At 43.2% G+C, this 18,999-nt stretch overlaps 3 protein-coding genes across 8 annotated transcripts in view; 1 reads left to right on the top strand and 2 right to left on the bottom strand.

Moving 5' to 3' along the window:
* macrod1 (mono-ADP ribosylhydrolase 1) overlaps positions 1 to 18,999 on the top strand; it is a 133,414-nt gene that overhangs the window by 10,056 nt on the left and 104,359 nt on the right. The window lies entirely within an intron of this gene.
* fermt3b (FERM domain containing kindlin 3b) overlaps positions 1 to 18,999 on the bottom strand; it is an 83,927-nt gene that overhangs the window by 22,711 nt on the left and 42,217 nt on the right. The gene's annotated exons all lie outside the window — the stretch shown is intronic.
* On the bottom strand, positions 14,808 to 16,982 carry flrt1b (fibronectin leucine rich transmembrane protein 1b; the record flags this gene model as incomplete). Its single annotated transcript, XM_083786507.1, has 1 exon — positions 14,808 to 16,982. One exon carries the CDS (start codon positions 16,980 to 16,982, stop codon positions 14,808 to 14,810), a length of 2,175 nt encoding a protein of 724 aa, XP_083642633.1.

Below are 18,999 nucleotides of genomic sequence, written 5' to 3'. Positions count from 1 at the left end.
TAAAAACGGGAAACATCAAAGACATAAAAACATCAGATACCGGTACATCAGAAACAACCAAACATAAAAAACATCAAAGACAATCGAAAAAATAATATAATGGGACATTTAAAAAGAGGAATTCTAGTCGTCTGGTAAACAAGTTTGTGCAACCAAAGATCCAACATGTTCAGACTTTAAACTGCTCCCCATCCCATAGCAGCCCATTTCTTTGTCTCTGCACTTGTTACCTACAGATGCTAGACCTAGTTGTGTTAAGCAAAGAAGCTGGTACCACTGACTATAACAATACCCTCATGCTTTGGTCTATAACACTTGAACAGTAATTCTCGCAAACAGAAATATTTTCTTCTTGTATTCTGTGGGGTCAGACAAATGTATCCATAAGCAATGACCATTTGCACCTACAGTAATATGGACACATTCCACCATTTTGAGGGTAGAAACCGGAACTACCGGTCATGGTTGCTACCAAAATGTTCTCTGGATCATTATTGGACTAAGCTTATCAAAATATCGATCTGAACTTAAAGGGGACGAGGCTCAGTCAGCACGTAAATAGACTAAGATCGACATTGGGTCAATTATCATAAACTTGCAGGATATGTCTACAGTATATACTGTAATTCCCTGAAATATACCCTGGAAGTTTCAATCACATTGACTAGTAGGGTAGCTACACATGCAACGAATGACATGTAACTGACATGTACAGCTGTAACTGTGTTCGTTGAATCATTACAAAACTCACAGAATATGACAAAAGCGGTATGTTTCATAACACTGTTGTGCCATGTGTGCAGAATTATTTTGAAATGGGGTTCATGACACTTATAATGTGCATTGTATGTCACTCTGAATAAGAATCATAACAGGAACATTTCTCAAAGAGAAAACCAGCACTCACGTTTTAAGGCACTTTTAATTTATTCTTGTATCAGTTGACATAGTATGCCGCAGAGCAGCAGTACACGCCTCTGAATAAGAATGCCTACTAAATGCCAAAATTGTACATTTTATGTCCAGTGAAATAGCTGGAGGAAACGAGTATGTGTTGATGGAAAGATGGACAGACATGGAGGCCCTAGTTATCCCGTTCGGTGCAGTGATCTTACGAGGACCATGCAGACTGACTCTCAGCTCCACCGGTAGAAGAGTCCTATTAGAGCCTCATGGCAGCACAGCAAACGCTCTGCTTCTGCAAGGCATCCCCGATTCTTAGCTGGGTTTGTCAACAGGGCTTAGCGGAATGCTTAGCAACAGCATCAGGTTGTCAGGTGTTCCCCGGTTTAGTTATGCACTAGAACCATTTTGTTTTAGTGTGCCTATGGAGATTTCCAGACTGAGTCGTTGTTCCAATTTGCTTCAAGGTTGCCAAAATGATTTTTAAGCTGTCACCTGGGTGTCGTTTTACCTATTCTGAACTGGGGTTATACAGTAGTACTAATATCTCAGTTGAGTGCTTATCCAGCCATACCCATAGGGATTTTCAAACACTGTGTGCTGCAGTTACTAGACATCTCTCCTACAGCTGTTGACAGCTTGATCCTCTTAGGACAGCCTCATGATGCAAGATGCCGCACAGAGTTTGCCATCACAGACTAACATTGTGGTTGATCGAGATAGGAAACCACAAACACAATGTGTGGTGTTTATTTATTTTTCTCCCAATTCACAGTCATAGTTTAATCTGACTTCTATTTTTTAACACACCATTGCCTGAGTTTAGCAGGCCCTTAATTATTTTGTTAGGACAAACACTGCTACACAAATTCAGATGCAAATTCATAGATATTCATCAGATTTGTAATTGTTATTCATAGTGTTCAGAGTTTAGTCAAACATTTAATTGCCTTTTGGCAAAAACAAATGGATTGTTGTTGTTGTGCTCCGGTGCAGAGATGAGCACGGAACCCTCGCGAAACGGCACTGTTTATTCTTAGCCTAGTAACTGTACCTGTTCCCTCAGCTCTAGTTTCTATAGCGATATCCCTTCCACAGTGACACTCTGCTCCATGAAATAGGGCTGATAGACACGCACTTTCACAACATGCCTGTCAGACTGTCTTCACACACAGCACTTACAAAGGCAAATTGGCAGGCCCCTGTGCTGCTTCAGTTCATGTAAAGATGATGAGCTGTCGGAAAGTTATCTGTGTTCTGACCTACCTCTCTACAAAGTGGAAAACACAGTCCTGAAGTGGAAAGTTTTCAACATATAGTAAAGGTGTCTATAGTCTAGGAATCTAGAGGATAATATACTGTAGTAGATTCTTTTGAAAATCCAGCTCTCACCAACAAGAGCATTCAATTACTTTTTTGCAATTTCAGTTGTTCCCACAACTACTACAGTAGGATCTGGGGAATTGAAATGTCTCGATAAAAGACTAAAGGACTCTCCTCTGTATTATGGACATGACTCTCTCTCTCTCAATCTCTCACACACACACACACACACACACACACACACACACACACACACACACACACACACACACACACACACAGTCTATAAACTCTTTTTTTAACCCATTCTGATCGGGCACCCATTTTGGTGTTAGCATCATGTTATGCTTTATCTATTGAAAAATAGCAGATCTACAAGCTCATATCGCGCCACCGAGTGGCGCGATACGAGCTTGTAGGTCTGCTATTTTTGAAAAATCGAAGAACGACTGACATTTTTAGAATCTGATCTCGGGTCAGAATGGGTTAATCAGACCAGTGTGTGTCCAGTGGAAACCTCGTATGAATCTGATCTCAGGTCAGAATGGGTTAAATGAAAAATGAAGATGGATATAGGTATAGCAGTGAGTTTCTATGGAAATATGCATCGTGCAATTATAATACTCCCTGTACGGTAATTTAGCTGTCAAATAGAGCTCAGATTTCTCTAGGTATTAGCAATTAAGATTTTCTCTCAAAACGATGCTGATAAAAAATGACATGTGAAATGAATAGAAAATTAATCTCTTACTCCCTCTCGAAAAGACCCGTCATTTTCCATAGGATTACGAAATAAAAGACCACAGGCCTATTTTGTGTATTTAAGGACTCAGATCAGCAGGTCTCTTAAAGGCAAGAGGCAGCAGGTTCTCCACCTCAACTTCAGTTTGTAGCACTAGCTGCTAGACTGCGTTTCCGCCTGCCATCTCCGTTAATGTTCAGCAGTCAACGTTAGCCCTCTTTTGCCCTCTCGTTTATGTGGGGTTTGCAGCTGTGACTGGTTTGAAAAAAAAAAAGAATAGGTGAGACAGTGGTTAAATAAAATAGTGCAGTTTATATGTGTATTTACATTTTGCTTGTTCATTATAATGATTAAAGTGCAAGACAACATTGGTAGAGGTTTAGGGTTGTGTACAGTAGTTGCCTTGCCATGATGTAACTCCAAATGTAGAAAAGAAATAAAAAAGAATTTCTCCAGTGATTAGAAATTGCTTCCTGTTGATTTTTACATTTTTATTAGGAAGAAAACCCAGACTGGATCCGTGGATCCGGATCCAGATCTTTAAATCGTTAAATCAACAAGTTAACATTTTTATATAAAAAAAAAACCATACAGTGCGAGTTTTGCTGATGCTCTAGCCTATATTGTCTGAATCAACTTTGTTTGTGTTTGTTTACATATTAAAATAGTGACTTTGAGAGCTGTGTCAGCATACAATGTAAGTCAATGACGAGCATATTTAGATTTCTTGTCCACATTTGAAGTTGCATCATGGCAACCCAAACCTGGTCTTGCACTTTAAAGTAAAATGTTCTTTTCATATAAGTTTAATTATTATTTATTTGTATTGTATTTACTTGTTTTCCTCAATTTAATTATTCTCAAATAGAAACTTTAATCAAATCAAAGTTTTTAAAATTCATAGTGAGGTTTATTTTTCTTCTTTTTTTTCTTTTTTGTTAAAAACATTCCGTGTCTAGGAAAGTCCCAACATGGGGATCGGATCCAGGCTCTACTTAAATCTAGACACGGTACTCGCATGTTTTCATTATTGCTCTGCTTCATTGCTGTTTGCCCTTCCCTGTTCGCCTCTCCATAATCGTTGCCTTTGCCACAGGCGAGGTTTGCAGGCAGCAGCGGTGGCTCTCTGTGACTCAACGTGCGTTCATTTCAAGCACCACCGTCGCTCCACTTTTCCAGTCCAGATCTGTCCGAGTTAATTACCGTCCGGCCGTCAGAGTGAGACCACTTTACTGGTCATCTGGGTAGCGATTGGATGCTCCCTGTGTGCCGGACATTTTTCGAGCCCTTCAAGGTTCAGCGATTCCAGTTCTCATGAGACTTTTTGGGTGTCTGCTTTGTCCCTCAATTTGAGAGATAAATTGAAGGAAATGTTAGATGCTTTATGCTACTTTGCTTTGTACTTACCCAGGAGGCCCCACCACCGCCCTTCATCTGTTCCTTCCATCTCTCCCTTCTGTCTACACATTGCAATGCTGTGCCCCATCAGAGAAGCCAATGACATTAGACAAACAGCTCTCAATTTACAGCTCCAGATTGATTTACACCCTGACATTGAGAAGTTAACATACCCAGAGAGAGTCAATCCCTAATGATGCCGCATCTGTAAATAAACAGGGGAAAAAAACAACCCACAAATGAACGAGTTTGCAGAAAAGCTCATTCGTGCTAATTATTTCTCTCCCACCCCTCCCTCGTTAAAAGCTTTTCCCACCCCTCCGATCAATCGCCACTTTAGTGTGGAGGGAGGGATGGATGGAGGAATAGAGGAAGTGCGAGCCTCATTAGCCTGATTGGGCCAATGTGGGTGATGGAGAGATGGAGAGAATAAGGGGAGTAAAAGAGAAAAGGAGTCAGCTTGATCATCAGCACTTTGCCTATCAAAGCTGCGCTCATCAGCGCGAGTGCTGCGTTCAAATGTGTTCGCGTTTCATTGCTTGAGCTGCTCTGCTTGCTGTCCAGGTGATGGTCTTTTGGTAGCTTGACAAACTCATGATGGGAGAGCGCAAGACGAGACTTCTCCTTTGTGCTGATGTGTGGTTATTCCTGCTATTTCCTCCTTAATGGTTTCGTTTAAGATTAGTGTTGGGGATACACTGATTTCCTAGTCAATACTAATGGTTAACTTTACTCCAGACTAGTTTTTCAAAATAGGCTGTAGGTGTATCGAGTACATTTAGAATTTGCCTCTCTAAAAGGATTACTTGGGCACAGTTTGCAAATCAGCCGGCTGTCAAAACATTTGTCTATTAGTTCCCCCATGTGGGTGAGGAGAATAAGGGATTATTTTAAAATATATTCTATACAGAATCATTAGCGTTTGTATAGTCCTTTTTGCTTTCTCAGTTCTCAAAAAATTAGGCAAAGATAATGTTGCCTGTACTTTGTCAAACCCATTTTAGTGCCAGGCAAACTATGAGGCTGTTGCTAAAACAGGTTTAGCCTTGGCTGCATGTCACCTGCTTGGCACTTAAACTCTTTCAGCGCCACCTGGTGGTCACCAGTTTAGGCTCTGAGTGCCAATTCTCCCATTATAAAGAAAGAAATAATGTGTAATTCTATTATGCATGTAATGTGCATGTCATCACTTGTACACCAGATTAGAGGAATTTTCAAAATATGGTTGAATTTTTTGAATTCCCAAGGGAGAGACGTCTTGTCGTCCGTGGCACCTAAAGACAACATCTGGCGCAACACCAATTGGTTGTAAGGGATCACAGGAGTAGGGCAACAAGCACCTACTTAGTACTACTTACTACTTGGCCTCACTTCCCGAACCCACCTAACCCCTGCCCACTTCGACAGGCTGGAATGGCTTGACGACAGAGTACAGCATCTTGCAATGGGTCTGGTCCACAAGATTCGTTACACTTCCTTAATGTCAACAAAGCCCACCCACAACACCAGAGGGAGTTCAACAAACCATGTGCAACCCAGATTCGGCACAAACAAGGGACTAAATTAACAAGGGAATAAATTAATGTGGAACGCCCTACCAACAGTCATTAAGACATGTGAATCCCTTGACTCCTTCAAAACAGCTCTCAAAGGGCACCTACGGATGGCTGCAATTCGAAACTGGCCCCTGTAAAATCTGAATCTCCCAGCCACCCCTTTTCCCCCTAACTGTATATGTTCTTTTCCCCCATTTTACCTCCACTATAATGATTTCAGGTTTTTGGCTATAGAAGTGTATATTTGTACGTCTCTAAATGTTATGATGAATTGAACATGGTGGACCCTATTGTAAACAAGTGTAATGCTTTATAGTGTCCACTCCACAGTTAACAGTCTGAGTTGTGCTTGAAATGTACTATAATTCTCCAAACTGTTAATACATTCTTCAATCAATCAATCAATCAATCAATCAATCAATCAACCTGAGGAATGGCTTTAACCACTTAAGCCGTATTCAAAAATCTAATCATGTGGATCTTGGAATACACGACATGTACAGTATCTATGATGTATGACTCCAATATTAGGATATTTGTCCCATTTAACTTCCATCATAAAATGAAAGTGAAATATTTCAGTGTATAAAAGTATAAAACGTGAGTTGTTGTGTGTTGAGGACTGGATGTACTTAGTTAGCCGTGGGAAGTGTGCACAAGACATTTGGCGATCAGCTGCAAATCGCGGCATGGCTCCAAAAGAGTCCACAGCACGACATGCTTCAAAATCAATCTAATGTTTTCAACTCAAAAAGGTGTCACGTTGTGATGCGTTGAGCTTGTAGATCTGCTATATAACCTGAATTGTTGGCTAGATTAGATTGATGCTGTTTTCTTAGATAGAAGATAAGATGGAATATTAGATATATATATCATTAACCTCATCGAGTGCCGTACTCTAGGATAATCAAGTATAATCTAAGATAATTATACGCCATTTTCTCTCGTGTCAGTAATAATGGCTTTCTGATCATGTAACAGAGAACACATTTGAGGTTTTGAGCCTTTCATGGCCCCTGTCCAACCAGTGAGTACAAAAGCTTGTCAGAGTACACCCATCGCACACAATCACCATTTCGTAATTGCCATCTATCAGGTGTTGCAAAGTGGCATTCATCTTGCATGCTGATGTTCGGGCCTACATTATCAGAGCTTAGGAAATTGACATTTCTATTTATAGGAGGCGCTAGGCTATTTATCCACTTATGCTGTTGGTCCTGTCATTCGTGGATGCAACGGGTAACTGATGTCAGCACATCAGTTACAGTATACAGTGTGCCGACTGGGTCACTGAAAGTGGAACTTTCTGAAAGTGGAACTTTCAGGGTGATGGACATGGCATCGTGAGGTGCTTACAGGAGCCTTTCACACTTTATCAGGGTTTAGGAGCAGTCGAGTCGAGATGTAGATGTCTTTATACATCTTGATAGTAAGATCAGAGAATGCTTGATAGCATTGAATGGATGTATTGCTACTGGCAGAAATTGAAGATGTAATTGACTTGCACCCCTAATTTCTTTCACACACTGAGGAATAATGGAGACGAGCAAGTATAGACCTCTGTGATTACCATGTGAAAGATAAGATTAAGATTATATAAGAAATAACTTAATGTTTAATTGAAAAAAGTTACACAGTATGACTTTAAATGGTTATTAGTTTATTGATAGTGATTCCAGTGTTTAGCAGCTCATTGCATGTTTGACATTGTCAACTAACTCACAAAAAAGTTGGTTTTTGGTGAGTTAATTGTTTGACATACATTATAAGTGTACCTGCTTGTCTGCCAGAGAGGCTTAGAATGAATATTTCAAGTGTTCTCATCACTACTGTACAGGCCTTTGCCAATGCCCTGCTCGCCCAAGCAGCCAACAGAGTGGACTGTGACTGAAAGCTGAGGGCTTTGGAAGACCCAGAAATCCAGCAGGGGGCCGATTGCTCAGAGCACTTCTGACCGAAAAGCGGGTTCTTTGCACAGCTTGCTCACACAGCTCGGGAGATGAAACCGAATGCCTGATGGTCTATCTTTTCCTGAGAAAAAAGGCAATTCATAAATTATTCACTCTACTGGGCTAACACAGACAAAAGGCGGGTATAGTACAAATATTACTTGAGGAGGTAATAAACGCTTTTTAATCAACTTGGTCTATCAACCAAATGAGTGAAAATGTAATCCGATGAATAATTAACAGATTAACAAAGAAAAGCTAAAAATAACTAGATCCAAGAAGCCACATGGAAAATAATTAGATGTGCTGTTCACATGTGAGATTGAGCTCACACCTTTCAACATTGTTGGCGCAGGAGCAATTTCTCATCCTTTATGTTCCCAACAAATATTGCACTGGCATCACAGTGCTATAGCTTTATGCCTGAAAGACGGCATAGTAATGTACACACATTGTGCACAGCAAAATCCACTGTGTTCATCTATGGACCAAACCTTTTTAGGTTCATTTCTACACTCCCAGCATTTCACTGTGAAATTATACTAAATTATATAAATATGTTTATTCTTTGACCTGTTTATTTAATTGATATCGTTTCCATGCTTCCATGCTTGAACCACAAGTGCCACAAGTGTGCTTTTGCTTCAAGTGTTTTTGTTGTTGGTTGGTCGGTTTTATACCTCCAAGGTATTCCAGTGCCTCTATAGAGTATCTGTGAGAGAAGAAATGTGTCAGTGTTTGTTATCCACTTCCATGGGGCCTGTGGGGACCAATGATCCCCCCCTCTGTTGCTTGTGTGTGTGTGTGTGTGTGTGTGTGTGTGTGTGTGTGTGTGTGTGTGTGTGTGTGTGTGTGTGTGTGTGTGTGTGTGTGTGTGTGTGTGTGTGTGCGTGCGCACACACGCACATGCGCGTGTGTGTGTGTGTGTGTGTGTGTGTGTGTGTGTGTGTGCGTGTGCGTGCGCGTGCGCGCGCGCGCGTGCGTGCGTGCATGTCTGAAGTCTCTGTGGGCTTCTTATGCTTTTGCCTTTGTGAAGACGGAAAGATGCTTGTTAGAGTCCTACAAAACATGTCCTTGTGAACGAACATTTTGAGCCATATATTGAGCCATAAGAAAGTGTGTTTTTCAAGGATGTGTATTTTTGATTCGCTATGCATGTTTATGTGTGAGCCTAATGCAGTTATCTACCCTTAGGGTACTTTTTATTTGTTTGTCCTCTGTCCTTCGGTATCACATTCTGGACAGTGTGTCCATGACCACTGCATTCAATCCTGACTTCATACCTTATATAAGGGAACAGAAGGAATGACGACGGCATGAACACGCAGTGTTGCATGTTTATCCAACTGTCTACAAGTCATGCTAAAACACACATTTCAATGTCCCAAAGCATTGTGGACTCCATCTTGCACCGCCCTTATCCCTAAACTTATTTGCCATTTTGTACTATTTTGAAAATCATTTTAAAATAGTTCAACTAGCCGATCTACATCTACACGTTGTGAGCTTGTAGATCAGCTATTTGAACTATTTTAAAAGGTTTTTTTAAATAGTAAAAAATGGCAAATACGTTTAGGGATAATTAAGGGGTGGCACATACTCTGGGTTTATTACATTTATCAGGAAACCGATGATTTCCATATGGTACGAAAATCTACTTTTAACTAGCCTGAGATGGATCGTCCAACATAGTAAACTTTGTCTTCCTTGGTTTTTAGCCAAAGTTATGTTATCGTTGAGTTTTAGTGCAGCTAAAAATGTGGATCGATGTGAAATGTCAGGCTGAATATCTGTCAGGGCAGCAGATAATTTTAAGGTTGGTTAAACAAGAATGAAACAAAACAAAACAGGAAAATAGGGTAAATACATGTATCCACAGAGCCTATAACATAGTTATAGGCTCTGTGGATAAATGTTGTCCCAGGTTTCCAGACAGTGGCATACTCATGACCTGTTCTGCTTCATTTTCTAATAGCTGTTTGATTGGCTCTGCAAAGGATTTGAACCGGCAGAAACGCATATGAAACACATAATTTCAGGTTCAAATCTGCTGCTGTGAACTGGAACAGGAAACAGGCATGTCATCTACTGTATGACAATTGGCCCAGTATTATGCAATGCAACTTGTATAGTCCAATTCCAGTGATGGAGGGTCTTGATTGCAAGTTAACATATTATGATTGGATTGGCCCATAACCACTTTACCCCATGGCATCCCTATTTTGGGAATGTTTTGGGATGGTGAATGTAAAATAAAAATCACACCCGTGTGAACTGAGTGGTGCAACTCCCCCCCCCCCCCACCTCTCTCTCTCTCTCTCTCTCTCTCTCTCTCATATTAGCAGGCAACAGTGCAGCACTATCCCTCTCTCTGTTTCTGCACAACAGCGCCACTGGTACTCATTATACTGGTGCTCTTTAATGAACACGTACTGTAGGTGAACACAGGTGAACACACGGACACATAGGTGAACACACGGACACGGACATTGATGTTCCTTGGAGTGGTTGCACCACTCAAAAAGACAATCTAAAGGCTTGCAACGCATTGCAATGTGACGCGTTGTGGTTAACAACTTTCAATAGTTCACCTGGCGTTGCATATCTGTCTAATCACGTGACTTGTATACACGCTACTGTATATACAGAACTGATTGTAGGGACTACACAGTTTCGGTGCATAGGAATACACCAACATGTTGCATGTTAATTCCCTTGCTCGTTGCATGCATAGTGGAGCATTGTTTTATAATCACTCTAAAGCAGTGGCACTGCATACTGCAGAGCTGAAGTGCCTGGAACTCTGTGTATTTCTTTAATCCTGAACAGAACATTTTGAAATGAGAGTGCCAGGCATTGAAAATGAGCCAGATTTAGCAAAAAAATTGCCAGATTTAGCTCTACCAAAAACCACATGTCAGACTCATTCATAGCATGTAGCCTACAACAAGCGTGTGTTCATTGCTGAGATCTAATATATTGTTGCCATCATGCAAAAAAGACGTATTTAGCTATTCGTGTCGTGTGTAATTACGTCATGTGTCTGAGCAAATCGACTACTTTCGTCCAACACAAACAATACATTCCCATTGACAATGAATGGAGAATTTACGTAATAATTATGTGTCTGAGCAAATCGACATGTTACGTCATGATGATGTACGATGATAAGAGCGCCCCTCACTCCGCATTTAGTTTATACTGCGTCGTTGAAAGTGGTTACGTCTCTGTGGGTTTCAAAATGATTAACAAGAGCTTGTGACTAAATCATATTGCATTGTAACCATAGGAACGAAAGGTTTTGGACATACAAGTTTCCTCCCAGCCCCAGGCAGTGACGATATGAAGTGGCATGGCCTTGTGTTGTGGTTTGATGATGACATTGATTCATTGCAGACAGAATGGCATTAATACACACAGACAGACTCAATATATTTTAATTTATTGGAGGCTAACTGTCATTGGCTGCATTCACTTGACCTGAATTCAACTCCAAAGTCATGGGAGTTAGGGAGTTCTGGGTACAAGTATTATAATGGTGGTTGTGAAGACGAAGTGATGAACCCACGTATGCACCTATACTACCAGTACTTATAAGTACTGTAATATAGTAATATAGTATGTCATGTTTAATATTTAAGTGATGGTCATTCCCTTTCTTCCTCACATGTGTACACACCCACACACAACATGACCATTAACTGCATGTAAACACTTTTCCTTCTTCCTGCTTCGCACATGGCTGTCACAAGCAGTTTGTCTACGATGGACACTTATACACTCCTCTGTTCGTTATATTGATTTGTGCTTACACAAGCATTAGCACTCTCTTAGAATGAGAGGCATGTCTTCACTCAAACGTAGAGACACACACACACACACACACACACACACACACACACAAACACACGCTTAGTCACTCTCTTTCACTTACTATTTCGTCGGTCTTACACACACACACACACACACACACATAAGTCTGGCCGAGCAAGCTGGCGGATCCTTATAAATGTTGGAATCGGAGCGTATAGCCACTGATGTATTCATTCAGTGTGTGTGATTTAATGAGGCCTGGTCTGTCCCGTCATAAATCACATTAATAATGTGAGGTTCCCATTGATTTTTCAGCTATCAAAGAGCATTATTTGATATCCGCAGCCTTTATTTCTGATTTAATGCACCACAGACACGCGCCAAATAACTCACAACCCATTTTTTTCCAGTTTTCTTTTTTTAGAAGTCTTTATTCATTCGTGTAGAAAAAAGACAAAAGACCAATAGACGGAGTAACGTTCTGCGCCCCACTTGTTCGATTTATACATGAGTGTTTTCATTATCACTTCAGAGAGCGGCGTTTTAAAGGAAAGTGTTGTTTCTAAACAGAATAGAAGGAAGGCCTCAGTGCTCTTTCAAAACAAGGGTGGGGTGAGGGACAGACGTCTTGAAATTAGTGGTGGACCATAGAACAGATATAGGGAAAGAGTCAGAGTGGATCTCAACACTTAACAGTCTCCAACATGATACACCCCTCCTCCCCCCGCACACCTTGGTAGTGGTACTGCTTCATTGATATCATTCTTTATACATTTGTATTCTTCTTCTCTCTATACCTGCACCTTTTTAATATAATCCAAAGTATCTTTGCTTTCCGAGTTCTATTAACAAGGCCAGGGACAGACTGTCAGAAAGCCATGGCCTCCTTTATTTTGCTGTGTGTGTGTGTGTGTGTGTGTGTGTGTGTGTGTGTGTGTGTGTGTGTGTGTGTGTGTGTGTGTGTGTGTGTGTGTGTGTGTGTGTGCGTGTGCGTGTGCGTGTGCGTGTGCGTGTGTGTGCGTGCGTGCGTGCGTGCGTGCGTGCGTGCGTGCGTTGATCTGCACAGTGTTGTGGTCCAGCTGTGATCCCTGATAACTGAACTGTATCTAAGTCAACCTATATGGAACCCGAGAGCAGGCCCTGAGTTAAATTAAGTATTTTATCTTACAATGTTCAAAGGATGCACTGGATCCTTTTAAAACAAATCTATTGAGTGGTTTAAAGTCACAAAATGACAATATGCATCACTGCAACTTTTACTTCTTCTGCTTAAATGTCCAAATTTAACGTGCCTTGGTTATTACTTAAACTCCTCGTTATGTGATTTTTTTCCCCCACCACACACATTCTACAGTATAAATCAAAGGTTATGACTTATGAAGCAGCTGTAACAGACGTCGCACATTAAACAGACTAGACCAGGCTAGTTTTCAAGCCCACGAAAAATCAGCTGTTTAAATTAATTATGGGTTCATTATGTTACGCCAGCCTGCGGAATAATGCAAATTACTTTTTGCATGATGAGATCATTTGTAGCTATAATTTGCGACAGTAAGCTTATCATAAAACCAGGTGCAAAGGAAATTGGCAACATAGTATTCTTTTCTTTTTGTAATTCTGAATGCTAAGAAAAAAAAAGGATGAGGGTGTTTAATTTCCCTCTTAACGCCAGTCGTTTCTCCTTCGGACTCTGTAATAATTCTGTGTTGTGGTACAGTAGCATTCTCTGATTGTCTTGCCATGCCGTAGGTAGGCTACTGTCATGTACAGCATGTCACACATCGCAGGGACTACATTTTGATCAAGATGCATTATATTTTAAATGTAGACTAGCAAAAAGAAAAGAGAGAACAAAAAAAACATTTAATGCCTTGGCTCTATAAAGATCACAACCATTCGTCATTTGATAGAATCGTTCCATCATGGATGTATGTGTCATGTGTGCAGTCAATTTTCTCCCCAGGCTTTTCCTGAGGACATGTAGTGGTTCTGCTACAGGTAAAAGATCACAGGCAAATCCTCAGTGTTCATTTAACTCCTAAATGAATACTGAGGATTTTTACTGTTCAATCATCCCAATTGTCACCTCTCCCCCCGTGGGAACCCCCCCCCCCCTATATTCATTTTGTCTGCCTCCACACTCCTCGCTGTCGCATCTATCATCTCCCCTATTCTCACTTCATGTTTTTCTTCGTGCCCCACGCTCTTTCAGCCAACCCGACATCTCTCACAAAGGGTTCTCCATCCTCCTGTTATTATCTCCCTTCATCTATCCATCCATCCATCCAACCATCCATCCACCCATCCAACCATCCATCCAACCATCCAACCAACCAACCATCCAACCGTCTCTACCTACCCCATTCCACCCCCCTCCCCCCCAATCATTAGTCTCCCCGTGCTCCCCGTGGTCTGTCTGTGTCTTCCGTCAGAACTGTTATCACTGCTGTCAGCTCCCTTGGCGAAAACAAAGTCGTCCTCTGCTCACGGCTCCACAAGAGAAATAAAAAGGAGAAAGCCTAGACCAAAAAAAATAACAAAAAAAACGAGGTGGGCGGGGGCAGAGGAAAAGAGAAGGCATCATGTCAGTCATCATGATACATTGTCATCTGCGCGTTATAACAACCACCAATTTCTCACTCTCTCTTTATCTGCACAGCACAGAGTACACAGAAGGGAGATGTGAGAGCTATCACTATACACTGCCTTTTCTTTTTATTATAAATATATCCCCCGCTAATTCAGCTAAGCCTAGTATATTAACCTCAAATAAGTTACCGTGTATTATTATGAGCTCAGAAGAATGTTTTGAAGAGAATTTGTGAAATATTGTAAAGAGAGAAAAAGTAACCATTTATAACCATAAGTAGCATTGAAACACAGGTCTACTATATAATATAATATACCCAGAGCGGTTACAAGTGACTTATGCCACTAAGTGTCGATGTCCAGTCACCGTAGCCGAATCCAGACTTTTCTACACAGCAAACCAATCAAAATCGATCCAGCAGAGGCACAGAGGGTACTTTGGAAACCAAGGATAAAGTGGCCGTTGGCCTGGCGCTCGTTAGCCATAGAAATGGTGCCTGACATTGGCAGCCAAAGGCGTGAGTCTGTGTGCCATCACGTGTAGGCATAGTCTATGTCGGGGATGCCGCCCTCCCGGTAACCACGGTTGGTGCCGTAACCAACGTGGTGGTGGCCACTGCTTTGGCTCAGAATAGTGCCATTGAGGGTGCCGGCGCCATGGCCGCTCCGGTAGGTCCCGTTGGCGTGGGAAGAGGATGAGGACGAGGAAGGGAAGATGGTGTGGATGTAGGTGACGTCTTCCAGCTTGGGCTGCAGCGCCTGTTGGGCCATGGCTGTCATCTGGAAGCCCGAGGGAGGCGCCCGGATCTCCAGAATGGAAGTGTCCTTCTTGGTGCCCGACTCCACGTAGTCGTCGTAATGCTTGGCCCCACGACCTCTGCCGTACGAGCCCGAGTCTCCCGACATGTAGCCCACCCTCTGTCCATACCAGCAGAAGATGCCAAAGATCAGCAGCAAGCTGACCAATGCCGTGGCTCCCCCGATGATCCCCGCCAAAGGCAGGACGGTCAACTCGGTGTCCTGCCCCTCCTTGTTCGAGCCCTCGCCTCCTCCGCTGGTCGTGGCCTCTCCGGTCTCGATCTGAGCGCAGGCAGGAGCCGAGTCCTTAATGTCTATGTCTAAACTGCCTGAGTGAGAGGAGCCCGCGGCGGTGCCCTCAACGTCCTGTTTCAGTGGCAGTAGGCAGATGAGGTAGTGCGAACTCGGGGTGAGCTGCGTCAGGATATACTGCTGCCTCTCCCCCGGTACTAAGGTCTCTGTGATAGAGCCGAGGGCAGCGCTACTTCCCAGCCTAAGCCATGACAGGCGGAAGGAGGGCGCCGGCCGTGGGCACAGCCAGGTAACCAGAACACTGTCTGCGGAAAGAGGCTTCACAGTCAGCTCCAGTGCCTCCCCAGATATATGTCCACCTTCTCCTGGAGGCAAGGGCATCACCAGGCCTGGCCGCTTGGCCCTCAGGGTGAAGAGAGAACCTTGGGTAGGGGGGAAGAGGGGGCTAGTGGTGCTGCTGCCACGGGGGCCTAGAGCCACCACTCCTCCTCTGCCTTTCTCAGCTTGGTTTTCCCCAACCCCGATTCCAGGCCCAACAGGGGGGCCCTCACATTGCTCCATAAGTGCGGTGAGGTCTCTCAGAGGCTGTCCACGTATAGCCTCAGGGCCCTGGCAGGTCAATCCCCTGACGGTAACAGCTGCCCCCCGGCTGTGGAGCCAAGCGTGGAGCCAGCGCAGGTTGCAACCGCAGTACCAAGGGTTCCCCCGGAGCAGAAGTAGCTCCAGGCTCTCCATATCCTTTAATAGGCCCCGAGGGAGGGTGGTCAGATTGTTGCCTGACAGGTCCAGTCTCTGCAGCCGCCGCATCCCATCGAATGCCCCTCTCGGCACGTGAGTCATGCCGTTGTCCTGCAAATGGAGCCTCACAAGGTGCGCCGAAGGTAGGTTGACGGGTGGGGCCTGCAGGGCATTGCGGACCAACGAGAGCTCGGTCAGGTTGGCGAGACGCGAGAAGGTGTCGTCTGCAATGCGTGTGTTGGCCAGCAGGTTTCCGTCCAGCACCAGGCGTCGGAGAGAAGAGAGCCCACGGAAGGCGTGGGTGGGGATGGTGCTGATGCGGTTGTCGTCAAGCCGCAGCTCTTCCAGGGATGCTGGCAGGCCTGCCGGGATACTGGACAGGTGGTTCCGCGAGAGAAACAGTAGACGCAGCCGTGGGGTCCCAGAAAACGCTCGCTCCTGGATGCTAACCGTTGATATGGAATTATCATCCAGGTGCAAACGTTCTAGCAACGGTAGCTTGGCCAGGGAGGAGCGCGGTAACGTTCGTATGTTATTGTCCTGCAAATGAAGCTCCCTTAATGACGGCGGGAGGTGTAAAGGAAATTCATCCAACTGGTTAGCATACAGGTAAACGACACGAATGGAGTTGCTACGTTCCAGCGAAGGAGGCAGGCCAGCGTTGCTCAGCCGGTTGCTCTGCAAGTAGAGGATGGCAGCCATCAACGGCAATGGAGGAATCATGCTGAGGCCGCGGTCGTTGCAATAGACAAACCCCTCGTCACAGCGGCACACCGACGGGCATACGGCGCCCTCCTCCCCTTCGCCCGTCTCCATGGCAATGGCCGCCGCTGCCAGTTCCAGTACCTCGGCCAGTAAGGTGAGGCACAGGAGGAGCAGGAATAGCCAATCGCGAAGCTCGGCAAGACTCTCCGCTGCCATTGCGTTCTGCGGCTTCTGTAGGAGAAAGACGGGAAGGAGAGAAATGGAGTCAAATCAAGAACTAAATATGTGGCTCACTGGTTCTAAGATGCGAGGGAGGGAGGGATTCATCACATTAATGATAGAGAAAGAGCTTTCACAGGAAGATGGAGCTTTTGAGTGAAATTTAGTTACAGCAGAGTGGACCACACATACATATTACTCCATTTTATAATGTTGTATTTTACGCCAGCTGCTACTTCTCTTTCTCTTCCATTTGAAGTTATTGAATCATCGGGCATACGTTAGAAGTGGGTGTTGGGTATAACATGGGTCCATTTGACCATGTAGAAGAGAAATGGAGGGATAGGAGAGAGAGAGAGAGAGAGAGGGAGGGCGAATAAGTGAGTGGGCGAGTGAGATTACGAGAGTCAGAGGGAGCAATGGGGACAGAGAGATGGAAAAATTGGACAGTGACAGTTGGAGCGAGATAAAATAAGAGGAGGAAATTTTGTGAGGAGATTAAATGACACAGAGTGAGTGACATGAAACTAAAATGGAGAAAAAGAGGCATCAAAGAGCCAAATCTGATGAATTGCCTGCAGTGCTAGCCTTGAAGACAACAGTGACAGTGAACTCATTCCAACTGCCCTGCAACTTACCGTCCAAATGAAACCACCCCCTTAATCTCTTTCAAATACATTAGTACGAGGCCTCCTGTGTAGTTAATTTAAACCATTGGTTCTCAAAATGCAGTCCGGGGACCCCCAGGAGTCCATGGGGAGGATCCAGGTGGTCCCCAGCTAAAGTAGTTAATGTAGCGTTATAATCATTTTAACCACTTTTTATCCATTTATATTTATTTATATGATTATCTATATGATCTTAAAGCTCACTTTTTGCCGCGCTGCAAGCTTAATAAAAAAATATATATATATTATTTTTGAATCGTTTTAACATAAATCTTCTCTTCTGGGGGCCACTGGGACAAAACCTTTTCATACACGGAATGTGAAAATGTCTGTGATATTGAACAAAATACACTGACATGCATGAGACGCAAACTCATGAGGCACAAACACACCAGAAAATGAACATACTGTACACATGCATGGGCAAAGCGTTCACATTCACAGTGAGTTTCTGTACAAACTGACATGGATAATGCATGCTGCCTCTCTTGGTTGTTATTGTTCATGAAATTTGTATAAATTATTCAGCAACTGTTGAAATCTCAAGAAATGTTTTAGAGAGATGTTGTAGGGAGGCATAAAAAAAAACATTAATATGTTCCTCAGTTGACATTATGACTTGTCCCCCAGCTAATCCCTGACACTAACATCAATAACACAGAAATCTACAATTCAGATAGATAAAATGATCCTCTCCATGCAATTGCATGCAATACACTATTAATAGAATATGATTTATACACTGGCAGAAGCCATGAGAATGATATTATGATATATTATTATTTGAAACCTTTGTTTTGGCTAGCCCAGGGCTGGAAACAGCGCCCCTGACATGGAACGCCTGACATGATTTGACAAAGCATTTGATAAACAAATTCTCCGAAGGCTAGTTTTTCCCTTCTCTTATTATACTGTATGTGTGCGTGCACGCGCAAGTGTGCGTGTTCGCATATGCATGCATGTAGGCATACATTACAGTATGTGTGTGTATATGTGTGTGAACTCGTATACTAGATGCAAAATTGCAACTTGGCTGCAGTCAAAATCCATGCAAAGCAAACCACAGAGGCCGACAAATCGACAATAGCAGAGAGGGAAAGAGGGAGGGAGGGAGAAGGAGACAGATGGGCGAGTTGGCCAGTCAGTCAGAGAATTTGAGGAAATGGGTCCCTGGGATTGGACATTTTAGTCAATATTGAGTTTGCTGCTAAGAAAGGAATGTTTCCAGTGATTGTGGCTGATCGATCTTCAGTATAAATGGCTACCTGCACTCATCTAAAAGGTGTTATGTATGTTTGTGGCATCCACCGGTATGTTCGTGAAAGAAAATGGCCTTTTCACCCTTA

This window comes from Protomyctophum parallelum (genome assembly GCF_964188405.1).
Source record: "Protomyctophum parallelum genome assembly, chromosome: 16".
Classification (NCBI taxonomy): Eukaryota; Metazoa; Chordata; class Actinopteri; order Myctophiformes; family Myctophidae; genus Protomyctophum; species Protomyctophum parallelum.
Note: the sequence above shows the minus strand (reverse complement) of the source record. Positions and strands in the feature narration are given on the sequence as shown.